The sequence below is a fragment of the Scomber scombrus genome, chromosome 21 (assembly GCF_963691925.1).
Source record: "Scomber scombrus chromosome 21, fScoSco1.1, whole genome shotgun sequence".
Taxonomy (NCBI): Eukaryota; Metazoa; Chordata; class Actinopteri; order Scombriformes; family Scombridae; genus Scomber; species Scomber scombrus.
This window is the reverse complement of record NC_084990.1, coordinates 6,570,383-6,592,791: the sequence shown is the minus strand read 5'-3', so window position 1 is coordinate 6,592,791 and position 22,409 is coordinate 6,570,383. Positions and strand designations below refer to the sequence as shown.

Sequence of the window (22,409 nt, the reverse complement as noted above, 5' to 3'; positions counted from 1 at the left end):
AACCAAACCAAAAAACACAATTAGTTGATAAGAGAGTTTCACCTGTGTGTGAGGAAAATGAGAAGATGAAGAAAATAAGTATTTTTCAAAAAAGAAATGGACTGTAGATACACATAGTAGAGTTTAAAACGGGTGTAGGACTAGAAAAGTTACTTCATTCTACACCCTTTTCGAACATTGAAAGATTATTTTTGTTTAGCTACATTTATTATTTACAGTTTTTATTTTGATATTTTAACATTTTCGAAATATATACAGTAAATCAAATGATGTGAAAAAATATATGAGTGCAAGATCACGTTTAGGCCTGTGGAAAAGCAGAAATGTGACATGACAACTTTTTAGAGTATTTGCATTACTGTTTACCTCATTGAACACTCCAGATAGAGGAACTAAATCGATAAAGCTGAAAGAATCAATCAGAAAAATGTACAAAGAGGAAGGAATGTTAAAATCTGCACTGATTACTCATATCATAACACATCTGAGGATGCAAACATGCAGAAAAAGGCATTCAACGATGCATTTATGTAAATTGTTTTAAAAAAATATGAAATACACAAAACAGTAAAGATAAAGAATTCAAGATGCAAGTGAAGCCAGAGCTCAAAAACAAAATGTCAAAGTTGTCTTTGTCAGTCACACACTACAAGACTGAAAAACAGCTTCTTCCCCTGAGCTGTTAAACTAATGCACATAACCTAATCCCCTCATCCCACTCACACACACACTCTCACTAGAGTGTGCATGACCTACTGTTCCAACAAGCATTGCTACTGTTTGCACCTTTTATATTGCATATTGCACTTTATTGCTCTTATAGATTGTCAATGTTTTATTTATGTCTCAAATTGTTTTTAATTGTCTTAAATGTTCTTATGGCTCAGGGAGTGCTATCTAAATGTTGTTATATTGTAAAACTAATATATAAGCAAAAGATATTAAAGGCAAGTGATTGGTGTTAACCCATGAAATGGTAAATAAGATGTTGTGTTGTCCTGATCCTACCTTTAAGCAAACAACAACCTTCAGAAACCTTAACAACAAGAATAGACTCACAGCAGATGGGTAGTCAAATTAACAAAAGTGAAAAAGGAAGCCAGTTCACAGGAGAAAAATTAAAACAGAACAACACCAAAAATGGCCAAATGATGACCAATTTGGGAATTTAGCTACCTATGCAAAGTGTTACATGAATCAAGATGTTGATTCACTGAAATATTTGCATATTCTACAGCAGGAAGGAGAAATATTCATACCTTTTAGATGAAATGGTAAATGGGTAGAGACAATTATTTTGGTTGGTTTTATAGTTTTTTGTGTGGAAATGGAGACAAATGGAAGCATTTAACACTTGTAAAATGCAACATTTGCTTGAGTCTCAAAGTGCAAGCCAGAAAACATTTAGAATTTTTTTTTCTGGTATCATTTTATAATTTGAGCATAGCCAGAGTACTGCTGCAACATACAACAGAATCAGATTTAGACCAGTAGATGGAGACAGCCTGCAGTATTTGAAAAGACCTGCTCCATGCATCAACAACACTTTGCAGCTTAATCTCCATGTACTTGTCGTACATTGACAGAGGATTACATGCACCATTTCACCTCTGAATACTCCCTTTATACTACAGGAACTCTGCATTTGCCGCTCTTAATCCTACAATGGATGATTCAGGAAGGCAGAGCAGTCAAACACACACACACACACACACACACACACACACACACACACACACACACACACACACACACACACACACACACACACACACACACACACACACACACACACAAAAATCTATTTTCTAACTTGGGTGAGAAGACCCAAGTGTGAAAAATGAGGGTGTTGGTGCTGAAAGAAGTCCCATCTAAAGGATTTGGAAGGGATGAAATGTGTCTCACTATGAGACAGAGTATTGACATTAGTATGAGCATGTACTATGATCAAAGGCTGAGAACCCACCTGCTGCGCAATGCTCCCCTGAAATAACTGCTAGACCACTGAACATGGAACTCCCACAAGGGTGTCTGTGTTAGATCAAACAGACTGTATTGCACTTATACATTTGTTTCAGACTAAAAGCAACTCCCTCAGACACCCTAAGAATATTTTCAGTTTGCAAGTTTGCAACTACAGTATTGAAAAGCGAAAAAACCCACTCACACCCAGAGTTTCGTGCTGAAAGTGTTAATATGTGCAAGTGGAGGTTTGGAATAGACATCTAATGCACTGGGCACGGCTTTGGTGCTCTCATCTGGTTCTACTGAAATGATCCTACTGCTGTCCCAAGAACCAGTTTGTGAGGAGGCATCTATTTGTTCCTTTTCGGGCATTAATGCGTCATTCATCCTGGAGTGTAAAGATTCTGTTCCTATAACTCAATTTTAAAGGAAAAAAAAATTCAGTTCCTTTCGACACCTCTAATGCAGAGTTGATAAGTGTGTGTGGGAGTTGACTTTTTCTGCCTTTGGAATTGGTGTAAATGTCCCCTTCGACTTTTGTACTTCCAAATCAGCAGATTATAATAAAACCTTTCAGCGGTATCTCCAAATAACCTTGCTATTCCATATCTACCTGTAGTGTTCAATGTGTTCTTGCAACAATGACATCAAATCAAACTGTTATTATTGCCCCAAGTAGATAAAATTACTCTCTCTGATTAAAAACAGAAAAAATCAATACTTAATTAAAGGAACGGTAATCTTTTTTTTTTTTGTATTGGCAGTGGATCACTTGACTACCTGAGTGTCAAAGTGGTCACATGTTTTCCAACCCACAATGTCTTAATTCACTCTCACTGCTTTCATCAGCCTTGTCAGCAGAAACAAAAAACCCTCCAAAACAACATCTACACTATCTGCCCATCATGAAACAGCAAGAAGATACAGTTGGCGACTGTAGCTGGTGAACATAATGGAGCATTTGGTTACCCCAAAATTAGTGGAGACCAAGTGAAGACTCATGTAGTGGCCAGAAACATGACTGTAAATTGATGTTTATGTTCCACTGTATATGCAGGATGGGTGGTGTATTAGACTAAAAGGTAATAATAAACCAGTGTTGTTTTTACAAATCATTATGCTGCCCCCAAGTGGCCAAAAATGTTATTGCACGTTCAATGAAGATAATTAACAGCCATTCCATGAAAGATTGACACCTACCCTGATAAAATTAACTCTGTAAAATTGTAAGATTAATACTGCATGACAAATACCTAGTGTCTAGTCACAAAACCCAAGCTCTAAAGTAACACCAGCCTTGGCTGGAATTTTGGCTGAAAGAGGACATACTCTTAGGTGTGGGAAGGCCTTTCAGGACACAATTTGAAAAGAATGTGAAAGCCATGCTTAAAACAAGATTTCCAGCTGGCTTGGAAGGGTCTCCCATAAAACTTTAATCTAGCCTGGGGAAATTCAGGTTCAGAACATCTTTCAAGCTTATCCATCCTGTCCATTAGAAGTAACCCACGCTATGCAGTTCATCCGAGCTCTTCGGTATGAATTTTTTCTTACATTGATTCTCATTTGGCCTACTTATCTTAAATGTGGTCTAGTTTGAGTCCATATCATGCAATAGAACTTTTCAAAAGGTTTTTCAGGGGTAGTTTGGACCGGTCGTTGTTCTATCTTGTTACTGAAAAGGTCATACATATCGAGGTTGGATCATACACTTTGCTTTGGCACAGCATTGACCCGTTATAATAAAAGTATTGTACTGAGGGGAAAGGGCTGCGCTCACTGACATTTTTAACATTGACATTCAAACTTATCTCTCCTAAAACTCATTTTGAGTTGGCTAGAGGTGCATATGAAAATTCACTCTATACTTTGTGCATTTAATCCTCATCTTCCTCTCACTTGCCACCACCATAAAAAGACACCCTCCAAGCACAGCATTCATTATAGAATACATTAACGGCTTTCACAGTGGAACTGAATCCTCAGCGGCACGGATTGGCACGGCATGCAGCATTGTGAGTCATTTGGAGGCGACTCAGGTGGGAGAGAAAATGAGAGGTGATGTGAGGGAATGTTGTTGCAAGAAGGATCACTCATGTGCGGAGGGAATCGAACCGCCTTATCTTCTTCTGCATGTCAGAGGATGTCTAAATAAATTAGTGTCAGCTACAATTTGAAACAGAAATTACACAACTGTCTCCTGCAATTAGAGCCTAGAAGGTATTGATTTGGTGATTTGTAGATCAAAACATATCTAGGGATCAAATTTAAACAAGTCAGAAAAGCTACAACCATGCAAGTTGCTCTGTGAGAGTTTCCTTAAGGACTGTGGTGCACAGAGAATGTTAATGTCAGCATGCTTACATACTCATAGTGGTAATGTTAACATACTAATGTTTACCATCATAAACTAAAGTATTGAAAAAACAAAGAAAAAGTTGTCTTAATGACCACCCTATCAGTGGGTCACCAATGTTACCCTGCAACTAACATTTTCAGGCCATAAAAATTAATTGTAGACAGTGTGCTCTATTACCAGTGGTGGAAAGTAAATAATTAGCATGCATCTACTCAAGTACCGTACTTAAGTACAATTTTGAGGTATTTGTATTTTACTTGAGTATTTACATTTTATGCTAATTTGTACTTTATGAAAAATGTACAATCCACTACATTTCAGAGGGAAATATTGTACTTTCTACTCCACTACATTTATTTGACAGCCTTGTTTACTTCTCAGATGAAGATTTGACACAATGAATAATAGAAAAAAGCTTCTAAAAAACAGATTTTCCTCCTTTCTGGCTTTTGACATCTTACAAAAAGCAGTGTGTAGTCAGGCTCACATTTCAGATGTCTATGAGTTATTAACAGCTCCACCAAATAGTGATTTTTCCCTCTAAACTTCTTGCATGGTTTCCTTCAATAAATGTTCAAATGATCCAATATTGCACCAAAGACTCCCATTAATCATCTCACGACTCCTCAGATTTATCTAGTGACCCTTTGGAGCCGCTAGGCCTTTAGGTTAGGGACCACTGGACTAACTAGCACTACTGATGTACTTTTACTTTAGTAGGATTTTTCATGCATTATTTTTACATTGCTATAGTGGTACTTTTACTTGAGTAAATGATTTGAGTACTTCATCCACCACTGCCTCTCACTGTTTTGAGGTGGGCATGACTCAGTTGGAAAAAGGTGATGTCAAATGATATCTGCAATATTTGAATAAAAGTGTGATGACAGCTGTGGAGTTCTTTGCTTACATAGCCGAGCCAGTGCCGCTCACATCTGATTAAACTAAACCCACACACAGCTGTTTAGATAGATTAGCTGAGTTTATGAGTGTTAAACTTCTACTAAATAGGCAAAAATATTTTATCAAAACTTTCATTCTGAATGTTGCTTATTTAGTCATAAATATGTCATCGTTTCAGGTGCTTTAAATGTGAGGCAAGCATTTGCTACAGGATGAAATGCAGGTGCTGGTACGCAGTTGAAAGTATTTAAATTTTCCTTGAACATCAAAGAACCGTTTCATCCAAATTTTAATATAGATATTCAGATAGCATTTTATCTTCAATCACCAATTCGGTGTTAACTTACTCAACAGCAACAGTGAATTCAGCAATAACTTTGGGGATTTAACTGTTCTGTGTATGGAAGGTACCTTGACAGACCCTTGGGCAATGCTGGTCGTCATTGAATCCCACATTTGGCATCACTGGCAGAGATTATACGTAAATCTGTAATGCTGTGCTGCAGGGATCACAGAAAATCTGAAACATGGAGTTCTTCCAAGGAATGTATTCCTGGAGGACATACATTGAGGAATGGTCCTGTCCAAATTCCAGGGTTTCTGTTTTTGATATATAAGGTAGCCTTCATACATACTGCATTCAGCCACAACAGTGCACGCCAGCACATACCCACATACAGGCTTTATGCACACCTGCTGACACACAAAAACACAGGTTTGACCATGGGAGCAGAAACAGGCCTGCAATTTAATCGCAGAGACAAGGGCATTGGCCCGTCCATTACAATCAATGATCACATTATATTCTATGCAACAATAAAGAGTCACAAATAAACATCTGCTTCTGGCATTATATCACACAAACATAAGCTATGTAAGCTGGGGGAGTAGTACTAAAAATGATATACAGCAGGTCTCTGTTATGATTTGGTTACCAACATGTCTATACAGTACAAAGGCCTTTGGTTGTTTGGCTTATGGGGAAAACAAGTTATAATGTTGTTTTGCTGTACACTGATGTCATTGCATGAGTTCATGTTAAGGTCCAAGGCACATTGATAAAAATAACTGCACAGAAAAATACATTACCATGGCTGTACACTGTCAGGAACATACATGTAAGTCATCATCAACTCACCTATGAATTGGCTCGATCTGAAGTTTCTTTTTTCTTTGCCAACAGAATGACTCATATTAGCTGCTGGTCATAGCTTCAAAAGCTGCAAAGTTGTATCAGTTGTTGCTAAAGATGAACCCAGATTAAAATACAACCGTGCAACCTTTTCCAAAGGTGTATCTACCGAAAAAAGGTGGCACCCAGTACGTGTGTGACTTTTAACACTGGTTTTGGTTAGTGAGGTGACACAGGAGGTGGGATATACAGTATGCAAGCCTTCCCATGCAAGTATAAGCACAGGATACCACATATACATAAAGTTAATATTGAACGGTACATCCTCAGGAGTGCACGTTCTAGCCCTTCGCAAATGAACTTCTGTTTCGGAAAAAAAAGTGCAAGAAGGCAGAGAGTTTTTCCCCCCTGCTTCTGCCTCTCGTCTATACACTATACAGTGGCAGGAACCAGCCAGAAATCCAGGCAAATGCTCTTTTCACATATGGTGCTGAACTGCCAATCTCCATGTCAACCCAAATGAGCACAACCTTTTCAGAATATAGCCTCAAGTCAGAGAGATATTTCGGTTTTTCACAAAATAATAAAAGGAGTAGCAATGGGCGACCAGGCACCGTCTCATTGCCTCAGCTGTTCCTTTAGCGCTACATTGACACTACTAAACATCCGAATGGTCCATTTAGTACAAGTCCATTAAGTATGTCCAATCAGCCAACAGCAATGACAGGCATAGTGTAGGCCATTTTCTTCAGCATGGTTCAGTTCATTTCAGTCCAGCTCAGTTTGAGTGCGTTCAAAATGTGCGTCAGCTCATATTATTCGTCACCAGCTGTGCACGCAAAAGAAAAAGAAGGAGGAAAAGATGCAGAGAGAGAGTAACAGTAATTAACTGTGGATGATGAGAGAATAGGTCTTGCACTTCAGGCTTGACAGCACTAAATACCTTAACTGTGATGGGGAGGTCAAATTGAGTTTCTCACTGTGACATACACACAAACATTCGATAGAGCACAAAGTATTCACAAGTACAAAAAAATTACAGATCCATACAGGAAGGTAATGCATGTTACAGGATCATTCAAAGATTGTATACATATAACAACAAAATGTTTCTGGTTATGATTTAAATGAGCGTGGATACCACTCATATACAGCTTTTGGACTTGGATTGTGTCACATAGTATTTTTCTACACATGTACACACTGTTCTCTGGGTTATTATAACCACTGATGAAATCTGTGTGAGTGTGTGTGTTCCAACTTTGACCTGTGAGTGTAGCTGGGACTTAACCTTTTAGAAATACTACTACGAGCCCTGACAGCTCCGAGAGATTGCCATGACAAATTACAGAGCTGTGGCCCACTGCCAACTGGGAGACAGTTATCTGTGTGCTGAGTGTCTCTGTGTGTGTGTGTGTGTGTGTGTGTGTGTGTGTGTGTGTGTGTGTGTGTGTGTGTGTGGCCACATAATTATTTCCTGTAGTAACCTCTCAGGACAAGCCATGTCTGACTTGTCATCTATTTTGATTGCTCTGATTGATGGCTTATGACTTGACCAATACACTTGGATGAAGTGAACCTGACATTGCAGCATATGGTGGGTGACCCTATTACTGCTATGGAGCCTTTGCAGTTGTTTGAAAAAAAATCTCCTGGCAACCAAGTGTGGCTCCATCATAGGGGTCTATTGGAGGAGTCACTTTGGACGAATAAGCTTGATAGCTCACGTGGAAATTGATATCTGCTATTGATGCGGGCCTTTTCAGTTGACAATAATGAATGATAAGGTATCATTGTTTCCAAATTCAGGTAGTTGACTCTAGGAAGCTGTATCTTAGTAAGTGACCCCAGTTAACTCAACAAATTGTATTGTTTTGGGCAGCTATTTAAACACCAAGCTAATTTGTGAAAGCTGTTAATGAAGTCAAACGATGTGAAAGTTAATTCATAAGCATATACTATATATGCGTTGAAGCTGTTTCAGTTTAGGCAACACATCACTCTGTCGCAATAAAAATAAGTCACAGCAACAACTTAGTCTACAGCCATGCTAGCTGCTGTATGCGAGCAGGTATAAAGTTATCCATGTTCACTATCTTAGTAGTGTATTAGCAAACTTAGTAGCGTACAGCAAAGACTGATGGGGATGTTTTGCAGGTATTTGGTCATGAACCAAAGTATTGGACAATTAAACAAACTGACATGACTATAGTGCTACATGGAAAGTTCCTCCATGCTAATTTTTTTGTCAAAACATGCAGTAGATGTTGAGATACTTCACTGGGTACATGAAAAATATGTCCTACTGGTGGCGTTAGAGAGATCTTCAGAAGATCACCAAAGTTACCATGTTCAGTCTCTTAGCAACATGGATATATGTACCAAATTTCATGGCAATCCATTCAATAGTTTGCCTATTCCACCAGCGTAGCAAAATAAAAACCCAAAATAAAAGATAGGAACCTCTATGATTCCTATGAGTGATTGTTTCATCAATTAATCTGGCATATAGACATCCTGTTACCACAAAAGAGGTCACTAAATATACAGTTGGAGTTCTATGCACACTTAAATTCCACTATAGCCTCCTGCTTCTTGTAATTATTCAGTCAGTGTATAAAATACCACAGGGAGTTTAAAAATGCAAGATGAGTCCAGATCATGGCATACATAGCAACAAGCAAGACTGAGTCCTACTTTTATAGCATTTTATCAACTGCCAATTTCTTAAAGGATTTACACCACTAAAGAGCAATATAAAGAAAGGTTCTACATTTTTAGCTAATTTGGTATGTAAGTATGTATGTATGTAGGTGTGTGCATCTGCCTGCTTCTGCTCATCTGTTGTAAACTCTTCTGGTCTCCCATAGCAAATCACAAAAATCCAAAATGTGTAAAATGCTATAAAAAGTATAAATTCAACTAAGATAGACAGAACTTCATTCTGTTCATAATTCATCCTGTCAAAACCTTCTAGGCATGTACCTTGGTAATTTTTCATGGTTGTGCACATACACAATGGTGATCTGGTTAGGTGGCCTTCAGCCAGTGCAAAAGATAAGAGTCAAGTCCCACTTTTACCATCCTACACATGGTCTAAATCGTTCTGGCACTTCTCACATGGTAACAATATGTAAAACATATTAGACATAGGATTCATTCCTGATCTTGAATGAAATAATAATTAAATACAAATATAGTCATGTGAAACATGTCTTCATTGAAATTCATAAGTTATATCAATTTTTTTCCTAAAAGTAGATTTATATATCTCAACATCAGCATATAGTGATGGCCATGTTGAGTTATTTTAAAGACAATCAAGAGTTTGGCTTCTTGTCAACTGAATGATGAACAAGCATCCAAATGCTTGCAATTTGCTTGGACCCTGATTATTGCAGCTTGTGCCTATGTTTCGTAAATAAAACTGTGTTTAATGAAGTCATCACAAACTAACTGGCACATAGCCATGACCTTATCTGCTGGGACTGAACTTGCTTGTGATTTGTCAGTGAGACTAGTCCTGGAACACACACCCCAAATGATAGGCACACACAGAGGGATGGTAAAGAGACAAACAAGGCTGTCAAAAATTGTATGGATTTCCTGACAGTCCACCAGCTCAGTGATTCAGCAGCCCACAGGGGTTTGTCCCGGTATGCCTGATGGCCAGTATACCACTAGCACACAGAAGACTTGGGCAGGGTATTATTAGTCAAGTACATACTTGGCATATACACAAAGTACAGAGTCTGGTAGGGGGCCCAACAGCATTTTTTTTTTCCTGCACAGTTTAATGCAGCCATAGACATATATAGCCTTCCTTTTTCTGTATTCATACAGCCCACTACAATCTTTCCAGCTTTGTCTTTGTGTTCCCTGTAGATATAATATACACAAGCTTCTCTCTTTCTCTCCTTACTCCCCACTCTCCCTCCCTCTACATGACACATTTTGCTGCCTTCTGTGAAATTTAGGCATTTTTGCAAGCACACGCTGACTGAACCAAATGTGAAGCTGACGACGCTGACCACAATTCAACATGAAACCAGGAGGAAACCTCACATAGTCAAAAACAACACTTTACAAGTAGAAATGGGCTCTTTACAATGGCACAGTTGGCACAGGGAGTAATTATTGTTGGTACCAGGACACAGTGAAGTATAAAGTACATATGTGTTTCACAAACATGGTTTAGAAGCTGTCCTCAATGCATACCACAACAAAACAGAATTTTATAGCAGTGATTGCCTTTGAAATTCATTTTGGTTTAGACATGGAGCCGTCCACGTGTTGAACTGTCCCCCTAAACGCTGACAGAAAACCATTTCCTATATACAAAGTTTAGCTGTTCTGAAGCAAGCAAGGTCACAGCGGCTGCCAAGATGTTTTCCCATCCTTCCGCTTAATCAATAATCCAGGATGTTAAATTCAAGAGTTTACAGATCGATGCCGCTTCTCCTGCGGAGACGCCAGCCAGAGAGGGAAAAGAGCATCCTTTACTGTCGGTAAATAAGATGCCGTGTTTAGAGAGGTTTGTCATTTTGTGGCTCTGTTGATCATGTAAACCCAGACTAATCAGCTGGTATGAATAAAACATGACCATTGAACTATTCATCTTTGTGTTGTGGTTTCTGTTTTTTTTTTTTTTTTATTTCTCTAGAGAACCAATGTGCTGGCTGTTTTCCACTAAATGTTTGGCCTTCTAAGCTTCCACAAAGACGAGATATTTCTCCAGAGGATCCATTGAAGTCCACCCTCCAATCCAGCAACTGGTCCAATTGCATTAAATTTCGATTTTAGTTGAGTCAGGACGAGTTCTGACAACTCAATAGAAGCCTTACGATAGGGAGCGTGAACAGAAATCCTATTTGTTTGATTTCAATATTACTTGTCTCTTTAGTGCTTAAGATCAGTAGAGGAAAGATGCATTTTGCTCTGCCTCAGGGCTAACCAGCTCAAGTATCCTCATTAACCCAAATATCAAGGGTTCTGAGCTGGAGTCAATGTACTTTCCCTGACCTTTGAAAACCCTTATGAAATTGTTTATATTTCACTTAGACTTTGTTCATGTGTCAGTGTCCATGAGCAGCAGCTATTACATCATCGTCCGGCCTCTGCATCTTTCAGTAGGGGTCACTGGCAGTACACTGGCAGCCAATCTGGAAGCCCCAAGCACTCATAAGTCTCTCTGGCCTCCTTGGATGTGACCACCACTCTTTTGCCACTCCTTTATATGCTGGTCTGCAGCTCACCATTGAGCAGGGCAGAATTGTGCGTGTCCAAATTGGCGTTAATGATCATAGCATCGTTAACCATCCTGCTCCTGTCAGCCCTGCTGTCACTGCGCTCAATCTCGTCCAGGCCTGCCACCTTTTTCAGGCACAGAACATTCTGAAAGCTCTTCTTGAAGTTGTCCGACAGGAAGGCGTACAGAATGGGGTTGGCGCAGCTGTTGGCGTAGCCGAGCACCACCACAAAATCAAAGGTGCTCTTCACAGCAGAGGTGGGGTTGATGGAGCTGGTGACGGAAGTGACGTTGAAAATGTAGAAAGGGAGCCAGCACAGGACAAACACTGCCACCACGATGGACACCATCCGTGTTACCTTACGCTCGGAGCGTTTGCGCTTGGTTGAACCCACACGCATGCCTGATGACTTCACCTGGCAAAGGGAAGGACTGTCAGTGACTTAAAATCTCTACAGCATAAAAGCGCTATATTCACACTGTGTGACATTACAATATCTTCCAAGCCGAGGAAATAGATTACAAATTACATTCTCTACATTCTGATTTCAAAGCTAGGAGGTTATATGTAACCCTGATTATAGAAAGTATTTTCCAATTGTACCCAACCCGTAAGTGCTAGCTAGCTGTTACCTGTCATACCACGTATCAGCACAATATATAGAACATTATCCTGATCATGATATACTCCAACTGTCTTGCTATAGAAAACTCAAAATTTTAGTCGCTCAGCTATTCCTAAAATTCAAAATAGGAAGTTACCTTTAAATAAGTTTAAATACTTACCACATACCGAGTCTGTATTTTTCAAACCCTGCATCTTTTTTAGCAACTAATTAGGTGGAAAATTTTTATTGAAGTCAATATAAACCATGTCATCATCAAAAGGGGATGTTGATGGCGTGAGGCATTCTATGATGCTAGCGGGGGTTGTAAAATAAGATTAGATGTCATATAGCTTCCAGCCACCAGTGGCAGTAGTGGGCACTCCAGCAAGAGAGTTGAAGAAGAAATCCTGCTATGGCTTTGATTTTACATTTTTTATTAACTTCAGTGGAAGATAGCTGGAGTATATCAAGCTTTTCTTAATTTAAACCCACTTGACAAAGATTTATGTTCCAGTTTGAATGTCTATAGTGCCTGAAATGTTCCCTCAAATAGCCACAAGGCCTAGCTAGTACCTGTTTTATACGGACAACAATCTTAACATCCAACTATAAACTGTATTAAGTATCTGTAGAATTATATAATTTTTCATGTGTATCATAAACTGTAGCGCAAGCAAACGTAACTTAAACTTAAAAACATTCACTGTTGGGGGCTTTTTCAGGATACTGATGAAATTAACGGCCATTGTTGACCATGTCATTTTAACAAGAGCTTATAATTGTACCAGTGACATCTGAAATCCCACCATTTTATCTTAAACCACAAATAAAAATGATTGAATGGCAGAAATATATCCATGAGTTTGGTTGACAATTGGACAGTGGCGGCCGGTCAATGCGGGGCGCTGGGGCGCCGCCCCCATCAAATATCTGGCCAAAATCTACTTAAACATATTAAACATAAATGAATTAGAAAATGCTAAATAATTATGAAATAAATAGTATTTGTTAGCAAGATGGTCCTGTTAGCCTCTAAGCACCTGTCATCATTCATTTTAAATCGATTCCAAATGGTATTTTATTATTTTCTATATGTACTTCCTGTATGCGGGGCGCCGGACTAATGGAAGTCAATGCAAGCCCTCAAACTTTTGACAAGCATGTGACCTGAGGCTGCTCTCTCATTGGCCTGCGTCACGTTTCCCACGGGGCGCAGCTCAGTGCGCCCCGGACACGCCCACTTTTATTGGCAGCGAATTGTTGTTGTTTCATGTTTCTTAATCTACTGTGATTGGACAGTTCCGGCTGTCATTCACGCCCTCCCGTCAGCTGCTGTTACCCAAACTCCTGCTGACGGTAGGTTCAGGAGATGACGTTAAAGTGGAGCCGCGGAAATTAAAGAAGATTATTTTGTAATTTCTCTACAAAAACCTAATTTCACAAGACTTTCACTAGAAGAGAGAAAGAGGATAAAGCAGCAGCAGGTGATGGAGCAGCTGAGAGTTTCTCCTGCTGATGTTATGATAAACGGAGCTGGCTAGCTGGATGCAGTGTGAGTTATTCCTTTTATTGCTTTATCTGTTTGCTGTTTCAAAGTGTCAGCACCGAAACGTTGTGGACAACGACAGGGGAACGACACCTAAAACATATCTCTGAAAAAAATCAAACAGAAAGCTGCAGCCATCGAGACAATAGCATGGAGCTAAGTTGTTTTTAGCAGACTTAGCATTGCTGAGCTCTTTCTGCAGCTGTTTCACCACACCTGGCCACATGTAGACCTCTGCTATGCCAAGCTCCAGAAGAGGAACATAGATTCAGTCAGTGGGTGCATCCAGCAGCTCCAACAGGACATATAAAAGATCAGGTAGTAGCTGCATTGCTGTTATTAATATTGTAAAGTGTTAAAAAATACTTTATAAAAGACATAACTATGAAGTGTAAAAAACTAAAATGCATAAATGCAGGATAAGAAATGATGGAACTAATTTTGACTATTACAGTTGATTTGGGTACATTTCATTATTAAAATAAGTTAAATAAATTATGCCTAATCACAGCAGTGTATAGTGCTTAATGCGCCATCTATTGTCATCTTTAGGTATTGCAACAACTAACAGATTACAGTGAAATCAGGACTGAAGACACAATAACTAAAATATAGGTGGTGTCTCTTTTTAAGCATATTACCTTATTGGTAACTCTGCTTTAACTGCTGGTATCTTTAGGTGACGTGAGTGAAATGGGCATTTTATCATGTCTGGTTATAATTTTTTATTCCTCTCTCTGTGGGTCAGAGATACCATACTGGGACAAACCAGGGGACATTATAGTGTGTTGTGTTGTTTTTAGATTAGTTTTTCTTTCTTATTTATATTTTTTTGCTGCGGTATGAAGTGGTGCTACGGCTAATTTGACACTAACCCTAGGACCACCAACCATCAAACTGCGCCCCCCCAAACATTTTTGTCACCAGCCGCCACTGCAATTGGATGCTTATTCATTCTACTGTGACTATCCCTAATAAAAGGATTATCGGAATTATCTGATTAGGAATATATAAGAAGATATAAAAACAGAAAAATGTATGTTAAATTATAATGTCACATATGCAGCAGCAGAGTCTCACCTTTACTATAATGAGCAGGTAACACATGCATATGACTGCCAGCGGCAGGAAGAATCCAATGAAGAATGTATAGATTATAAAAGATGTGTAATAGACATCCTGGGGCTCCGGCCACACAATCCCACACACTGGCACCTTGTCTAGGCCACTGAAGATCATAGTTGGTAGGATGACTAACAGCGACACAACCCATACTGTGAGGTTAATTAGCTTGGCTACACGAGGCTTCCGCCATTTTGTAGACCTAATAGGGTGGACCACGGCCAGGTATCGATCGATGCTCATCACCATGAGACAGAAGATGCTGGTGAACTGATTGAGAGAGTCTGTAGAGGAGGGGAGAGAGTGGAGGAGTGCAGAAAGGAAGGTTAGGTGAGGTGAGGATATGTATCAGCAAACTATTAATTATCAGTAATTATTGTGTATTAAAAGGGGGAAGTGATTCAAATTGATAAAGACAGTTAGGCAGCAGCACTGTTTGAATTGCAACTGAAATCTTAATATTTATAATCTACACTTGAAGAAATAGTTTTATATCGTGGGTAATACACTTATTTGATTTCTTACAGAAAATTGGATGAGGAAATGGATGCCACTGTGACATTGTTTGTTCAAGATGACGTTGGAGCCAGTAGCTTAGCATAAAGACAAGTAAAAGCTAGCCTGGCTCTTTTTTACCAGCACTTCTAACACTCACTTATTAACATGTTATATCTTCTTTGATCAGCACCAAAGCTAAATACAAAAATAACAACTTGTGTGTCAAACAATGTCTTTACAGGTTGCAGTGACTTCTTGGAATTTCCATGTCTTGAGTGTGAAAGATTTTTAACGATCACTCTTTGAGTTACAGCCTTTAAAAAAGTAAAGAAGCATATCTAGGTTCTAATCAAATGGCTACCATAGCAGATACTGATTTTCTTTGTTGGGCATAGTGATTTCCTGGAGTCACTGCTGGTTGCCTGGTTGACAGCAAGACTACTACAACACGGCTACTCCTGATTATAGCGTCATATTTACCCTATTGATGTGAGGGATATTGATCTTACTCGACAAAAATGTTAAAGAATACATATATTTAATAATTGTATATCTTTTTATTTATATTATTTTTGATTTTTCCAAAATGTTGAACAAGGTTTTCCCTTAATTGCAACCATTGGTGATAGTTTTTTGAGGGTGATTTCCCTTTAAATGAGAGTGATTATTTGCCCAGTTAAACACTCAATATGTTGGTGCTTTCTAAAGCATACCATTAACCTTTTGCTTTACACCTACCTACAGTCATGATCACCCTGCACAGAGCCTCTCCGAAGGGCCAGTGCACCAGTGTCAACTGCAGCGCAATGAACGGAAGGCTCATCATGCACAGAACATCTGCCACCGCCAGGTTGAGGATGTAGATGTTGGTCACCGTCTTCATTTTGGCGTAACGTAGGATCACGTAAATGACCAGAGTGTTGCCACATAGACCCACAGCGCACACCATGAAGTAGATCAAGGTGATGACCACTGAGCTGGTCTTGTCCTGGTGAGGCTCCCTAGTCTTTGTGATGTTTAGATCCAGGTCGGACTCATTACCCTGGATGTAGCTGTCATACAGGAGGGGCTCAGGTATGGTGATGTTGGGTGGAGTTGGGGGGAAGGACCCCCAATCCAAGGCCATGACTGCTGAGAGGGCTTTAGTATATCAAAGGGTTCTAAGTGTCTACAGACAGCAAGTGGTAAAGTGTAGACGTTTGATCCTAAAGGAGTTTGGATTATGGTAGATATAAGTGGGTTTTGGGTTAGGGTTACATGCTAAAAACAGTCGTAAAAATTAGGGTAAAAGGATTTTAGAGGTAAATTCTAAAACAAGCTTGGGGTACTGGAGATTTAAGACTTGGGGATCCAGGGGTTTGGGGATCTGAGGATTGGGATGACTGGGGATTATAATGTACGAGGAACCACAAGTATCACATCCCAGCTGTAGAGAGACGGCAAAAGAACAAAACAGATCTATGGAAAAAGAGACAAAAGAGTGAAAGAACAGTAAATTGGACTGAGAAAGAGAGAATATATCCTTTGAAAAATAATAATAGTCATTTAAGATTCAAGTTGAGAGTTGCAATGTTATTCTACATAACTGCTTTCATCCCTTTTTAGTCAGAGTACCATATAAAATATTCTCTCTAGACTGAACTCCAAATCAGTCTTCTACATGTTCAGTTCTTTTACTTAATTATTTCCTTCATCTTCTGTCTTTTCCCCCTACAGCCAGTATTTGGCAGACATGCAGGAGACAGTCAAATCGAGCCAAGTCCAAATTTTAAATGATGTGCAGTTTTCTGAAAATGTCTTTTTTTTCTTTTATCATAGGTAAGACTCAAACCTAAAATACTGTAGCTTTAGGGTTTGCAACTGAACCACCAAGATACCATGCATCACTCAACATCTACAAACACACAATTTTTTTTAAACAATATTATATCATGACATTGATTTGCACACTTTTGAACTAATGTCAGGAAGGTATGGGCACAACACTCATCACGATTTCAACTTTAGAGTCCTATATTTACATGATTGTAAATATAGGACATGATTACCACACTTCATTATTTCAACATCATAATGTCAACCTCTGCTAATTTTTCTTGCTTTCTAACTCAGTCCAAACCATAAATCTCCCCAATGCTACATGAGCTCAGTTGTCCATATTAGTTGAGTGTGTGTCTGTGTGTGCATACATGCAAAAAGGTACGCCTGAGCGAGAGAACGACGAGGGCACGGCGCTGCTGAAGACAAATGTTTATTCAATTGATCTTGGGGACAAACAGCTCTGATACTGTGGCAGGATCACTCACTCTTTCCCTGCAGTGACAGCGGCCGGCTCAACAGTCCAGATCTTGCTTTCATCATTTAGCTCATTTACACGTGACTGGCACATGTGGGCCAAATTTGGAGTCCTATTTTTCCTAATTAAGGGTTTGGTGGTTACAAAGGTTATTGTATTTTTTTTATTAATGTATAGACTGTGTTTGTCTTACCCAATTATGTTATTCAGTCTATAAAATAAATGCCCATCACCAATTATCAGAGCTGAAGGGTTTGACTTCAAACTTTGTTTTTAATCGTTCCATCAGTCAAAAAACCAAAAGGTGTTCAATTAAGATTTAAAGACTAAAGCCACTCATGGGTTTGTCAACTAATTAAGGATTTCTGCACTATTATAACCAATAAATGAGGCCTATTTTGACATAGTTGCACCATTTCTTTGTTGTGGATTATGTGGGTGAGACAGCTCTCAGGATAGCAATCAGCAAACCTTCAACAGAACTCACCTCAACCTGATTTCTGAGTTACAAACAAATCTAAATTGGATTTATCTGAGATTCAACAGAGTGGTTAGTTCCACATATTGGTCTTTTGACTGTTTTAGTGGGTTTTTTAACCTTGTGAGTAAAACATTATGGTGAAAATGATGCATACTCATTATTTGAGGTAATTGCTAAAGCATGAATATAGTTATACGGACAATGCTATATGGGGGAAGTGTGAGGAAAAGCAATTTGCATTAATATACATTCACCAATCAGAGGGTTTATGGCGTTTCTTAGCAGCAAGCCCAGCTGTCTAAATGTGGTGTTAGTTGGTAGCATCTTGGAGTTTAATTATAAAGCAGAGTAATTATGTTTCTCCTGCTCTATTAAAAGTCTTACAGAGGGAAAGTTTAATAGGCTCCTTGAGGATGGATGTCGGGAACTGCAGCTCAGCGCAGGTGAAGTGATGCCAGGGAAAGCAGCTTGGCTTGACTCGGCCTCACACTATCCTGCAGGCTGCGTGTGATGGATGTCCAGCGCAACAGGGGACTGTCTTTCATCCGCATTCATTGGAAATACTCGCACAGTTTACAAAGTGAGCAGGTTGCTTCGTGTTTCCTCTCAAGGGCACTTTGACATAAAATGGCTGCTGAGGGCATCAAACCTTTGAACTCTTAATTGAATGACAGACCTCCCTTATTCCCCATTGACATCTAGTTTATCCAAAATCAGTGCTTCCCGAGAGCTGAGATAATTCTCTCACTTGTTTCTCCAGTGGAGTTGCACCTGTTCCAATTATTATAGCTGTACTGAGATCAAGGAGCACACATAAAAACCTAATTACTCCTTCACCACGAGCACGAGATTCATGACAGGTTTAGTTAAAATTTAAAAAATAACTTTTACCCCACAAAACCAGTGTAAGATATTCATACAGTGCGCAAAAGCAAGCCAAAGTCCTCACGACATGCCTGAAGAGACATTTTAAATGAACAATTTTAATAATTTACACAAAATTCCCATTCTATGTCTTCTATGTTCAGTCACACTTACTTTTAAACTGAAAACTTCCTCTTCATATCAGGTCCATCGTGGCAAGATGTCCTTGCACAGAATATGGAGTCCTGCCGTTCCGAAACGGCGCTGACCTGCTGGAAATCTGCATCCCGAGCCTCTCCATCCACCTGCTCCCTCAGTGTTACGCACGGCGCTGGCGTTAAGCCTTCCACTCGCCGCCTTCACCAGAGCTGGTGGGTGAACTGCGTCTCTCAGGTCATTTTTACCTCCAAGAAATATTCCGCGTTTTGTTAGGGAAACTTTGACAGACCGCTTCGAAAGAGCCGGCGTGCGCTCTGAGTGCGCTGCGTCCAACACAAAGTCTTTGAATCCCGTGAGACTAGACACCGCGGCAGGACGCACGACTGCACCAGAGAGAGAGAGAGAGAGAGAGAGAGAGAGAGAGAGAGAGAGAGAGAGAGAGAGAGAGAGAGAGAGAGAGAGAGAGAGAGAGAGAGAGAGAGAGAGAGAGAGAGAGAGAGAGAGAGAGAGAGAGAGAGAGAGAGAGACGATGAGCGCGTCACCCTGTGTGCGTTGGTGTTCACCGGATTGCTGATTTTGACTCATGCAAATGAATGGGCTCTTTTCCCGGAGCCCTGCATCATTAAACTGCAGGGTTACACCATTTGTGTTGCTGCAAATTGTGCAGAGCTCTACACTGAAGTGTCTCAAAATGAACCAAATTGGATTTATGTGTGATGTTTACAGAGTAAAAAAAACAAGCAGCCACACAGAGAAAGATGCCACAGTCTCTTGTCAAATCCAACAGCTTCCAATGAAACTATTTCAAGTGTTCTTCAGGCCTTGGAGCTGTAGATCAGAGTCAATGGTACACATCCTCAACTGATGGTGAGGACACTCGGAACTGATGGATGAAGCAAACCCTAACAGCCCCCTTTTCAGTATTTATAAAGGAGGAGCTCTCAAGCAAGTGCAGCTGGCGGGTATATTCCATGACCTCTGTCAGAGCTGCATGAGAAGATGCCCCACAACTTTTCTCAACATCACAACACTTAAGTGCTGCTATTATTAATACAGCTGTAGTCTTATCAAAGATTAATAGTTCTATTTGTGTCCAAAATGATAGGATGGACTGAGGATACTCAGAGGGAGATGTATACAATAACATAAGAGGGGGGAGAATGTTTGTGATAATTTGGTGATAACATTTCCTTTCATGTAAATCAGTGTCCATTCAGGAGGTTTGACGTCACTGAGAACCAGCCTTAAAAATCCATTTTTAAATGATCAACAAGAACAAAGTGGTTCAAAAAACAGCACTATGACATCATTTAATGGATGTTTTTGACATTTTGGGAACTACACTTGTTTGCCTTGCTTGCTCACAGTTAGATAAGATTATTGATGCCACTCTCATCTGTGTCTAGTCAATATAAGGTGAAGACCACTTAGCTCAGCTTTGCAAAAAGACCAGCCGAACATTATTTCTCATTTGTAATCAAAGTGTAAAAACAACAAGTTGAGCTTTATTTAAATTGAATTTTAATTTTTTAATAATTAATAATAATTTGATTGAATAATGTGTGCTCTCTGTTCAGTAATTTCTTCTCTTGAATTAGTTATTTGTGGTTTTGATGTATTCATTTGTGCTCTAGATTCATTCAGTTGTGCTCTCGATTTAGTAATTTGTGGTCTTGATTCACTGATTTGTGCTCTCAATTCAGTTGATTGTGCTCTCGATTTAGTTATTTGTAGTTTTGATTTTATTATTTGTGCTCTTAATTTAGTACTTTGTGAACTGGATTTAGTAATTTGTACTCTCAATTCATTGATTTGTGCTCTAGATGAATTAATTTATGCTCTCAAATCAGTAATTTGTGCTCTTAATTCATTAATTTGTTCTCTCGATTTAGTAATTTGTGCTCTCAATTCAGTAAATTGTGCTCTCAATTTAGTTATTTGTAGTTTTGATTTCATTATTTGTGCTCTTAGTTTAGTAATTTGTGAATTGGATTTAGTCATTTGTTCTCTTGAACACTGATTTGTGATCTACATTCAGTAATTTGTGCTTTAGATTCATTGATTTGAGTTCTTGATTTAGTTATCTGTGCTCTCAATTCAGTAATTTGTGCTCTAGATTAATTTATTTGTGCTCTCGATTCATTAATCTGTACTCTCCATTAAATTATTTGTAGTTCTGATTTCATTATTTGTGCTCTTAATTTAGTCATTTGTGCTCTCAAATAATTAATAAGTGCTTTCAATTCAGTAATTTATGCTCTCAATGTTTGCCATTTGCGCCCTCAGTTTAATTATTTGTGCTCTCTACTTGGTTATTTGTGCTCGGATTTATGCTCTCTGTTTGGTAATGTGTGCTCCCAATTTAGGTATTTGTACTCTCGATTTAATAATTTGTGCTCTCAATTGAACAGAATTCAGCCTTTTGCCATTCTGTTGTTCTGCATACACGATCGCTATGGATTGCTTTGATTTGATAAGACATGATTTGTGAATATTTTGGGTTTTGACTTTTAAGCACAACACTGTTTTACTGTATCTGTAAGATCCTTCATACTATCAGAAACTCTGCTTCGGGGTTCTGCAGAGCTTCACGGATGCAGGTGGAAGCACAATACGTGTAAAGAACATGAACTTATTGTGAGACAGGAGGATGCCTTTGATCTTGGGCAGGGGAAATGTTTTATCTGTTGCTTTCCTCAAACTTCCCACTGACTGTGTGCCCTCTACAAGAGGAGAACAGGCAAATAGTTAGAGTTAAATCATTTTTCTCTCTCTCTTTGGCTCCTCTCAGGCTCTGCAGAGGAGACACAGGTGACAATATTAACTATACAACTCTAATCAAAGGAGTTTGTGCAAAATATGCTCTGTGCTTCTGTGAAAAAACACCAGCAAGGACAACAACACTAAATAATTCCATTATTGATCTCATATGTTAATAGTTTTCTCATGCTACGACAATGCTATGAAACTGCTTTCCATCACACATCTGAAGTTAGTGTGCTGCATGCGTGATCAGCAAAACATCCCTCATTTCAATAAAATGCCAGTTTTTAAAATTGATTCCACTGCTCAGTACCACCACCCACAGAGTATACCGCTGAAAGCAAATGATCAAAGGGAATGAAAATATTCAAAGCGTGGAACTTGATTGAAGGGAGCGTTGTTTGTTGGGCAACCATCTCCATCTCAATGAAGTGGATGCGCCGATGTTTAAAATGCAACTCATCGTGC

The 22,409-nt window shown here is 39.2% G+C and overlaps 1 protein-coding gene across 2 annotated transcripts; it reads right to left on the bottom strand.

Moving 5' to 3' along the window:
• Nucleotides 1-10,438: 10,438 nt before the first annotated feature.
• On the bottom strand, nucleotides 10,439-19,539 carry sstr2a (somatostatin receptor 2a). 2 transcript variants are annotated; one of them, XM_062442089.1, is made up of 4 exons: nucleotides 19,194-19,539; nucleotides 16,117-16,836; nucleotides 14,839-15,164; nucleotides 10,439-12,020 (listed from the first exon to the last, which is right to left on the bottom strand). In XM_062442089.1, the coding sequence occupies exons 2-4, from the start codon at nucleotides 16,502-16,504 to the stop codon at nucleotides 11,589-11,591; spliced, it is 1,146 nt and encodes a 381-aa protein (XP_062298073.1). In that variant the 5' UTR covers nucleotides 16,505-16,836; nucleotides 19,194-19,539; the 3' UTR covers nucleotides 10,439-11,588. The 2 variants fall into 2 exon arrangements, with proteins under 2 accessions (XP_062298073.1, XP_062298074.1); XM_062442090.1 differs by lacking the exon at nucleotides 19,194-19,539 and having other exon boundaries at nucleotides 16,121-16,452.
• Between the last annotated feature and the right edge of the window lie 2,870 nt (nucleotides 19,540-22,409).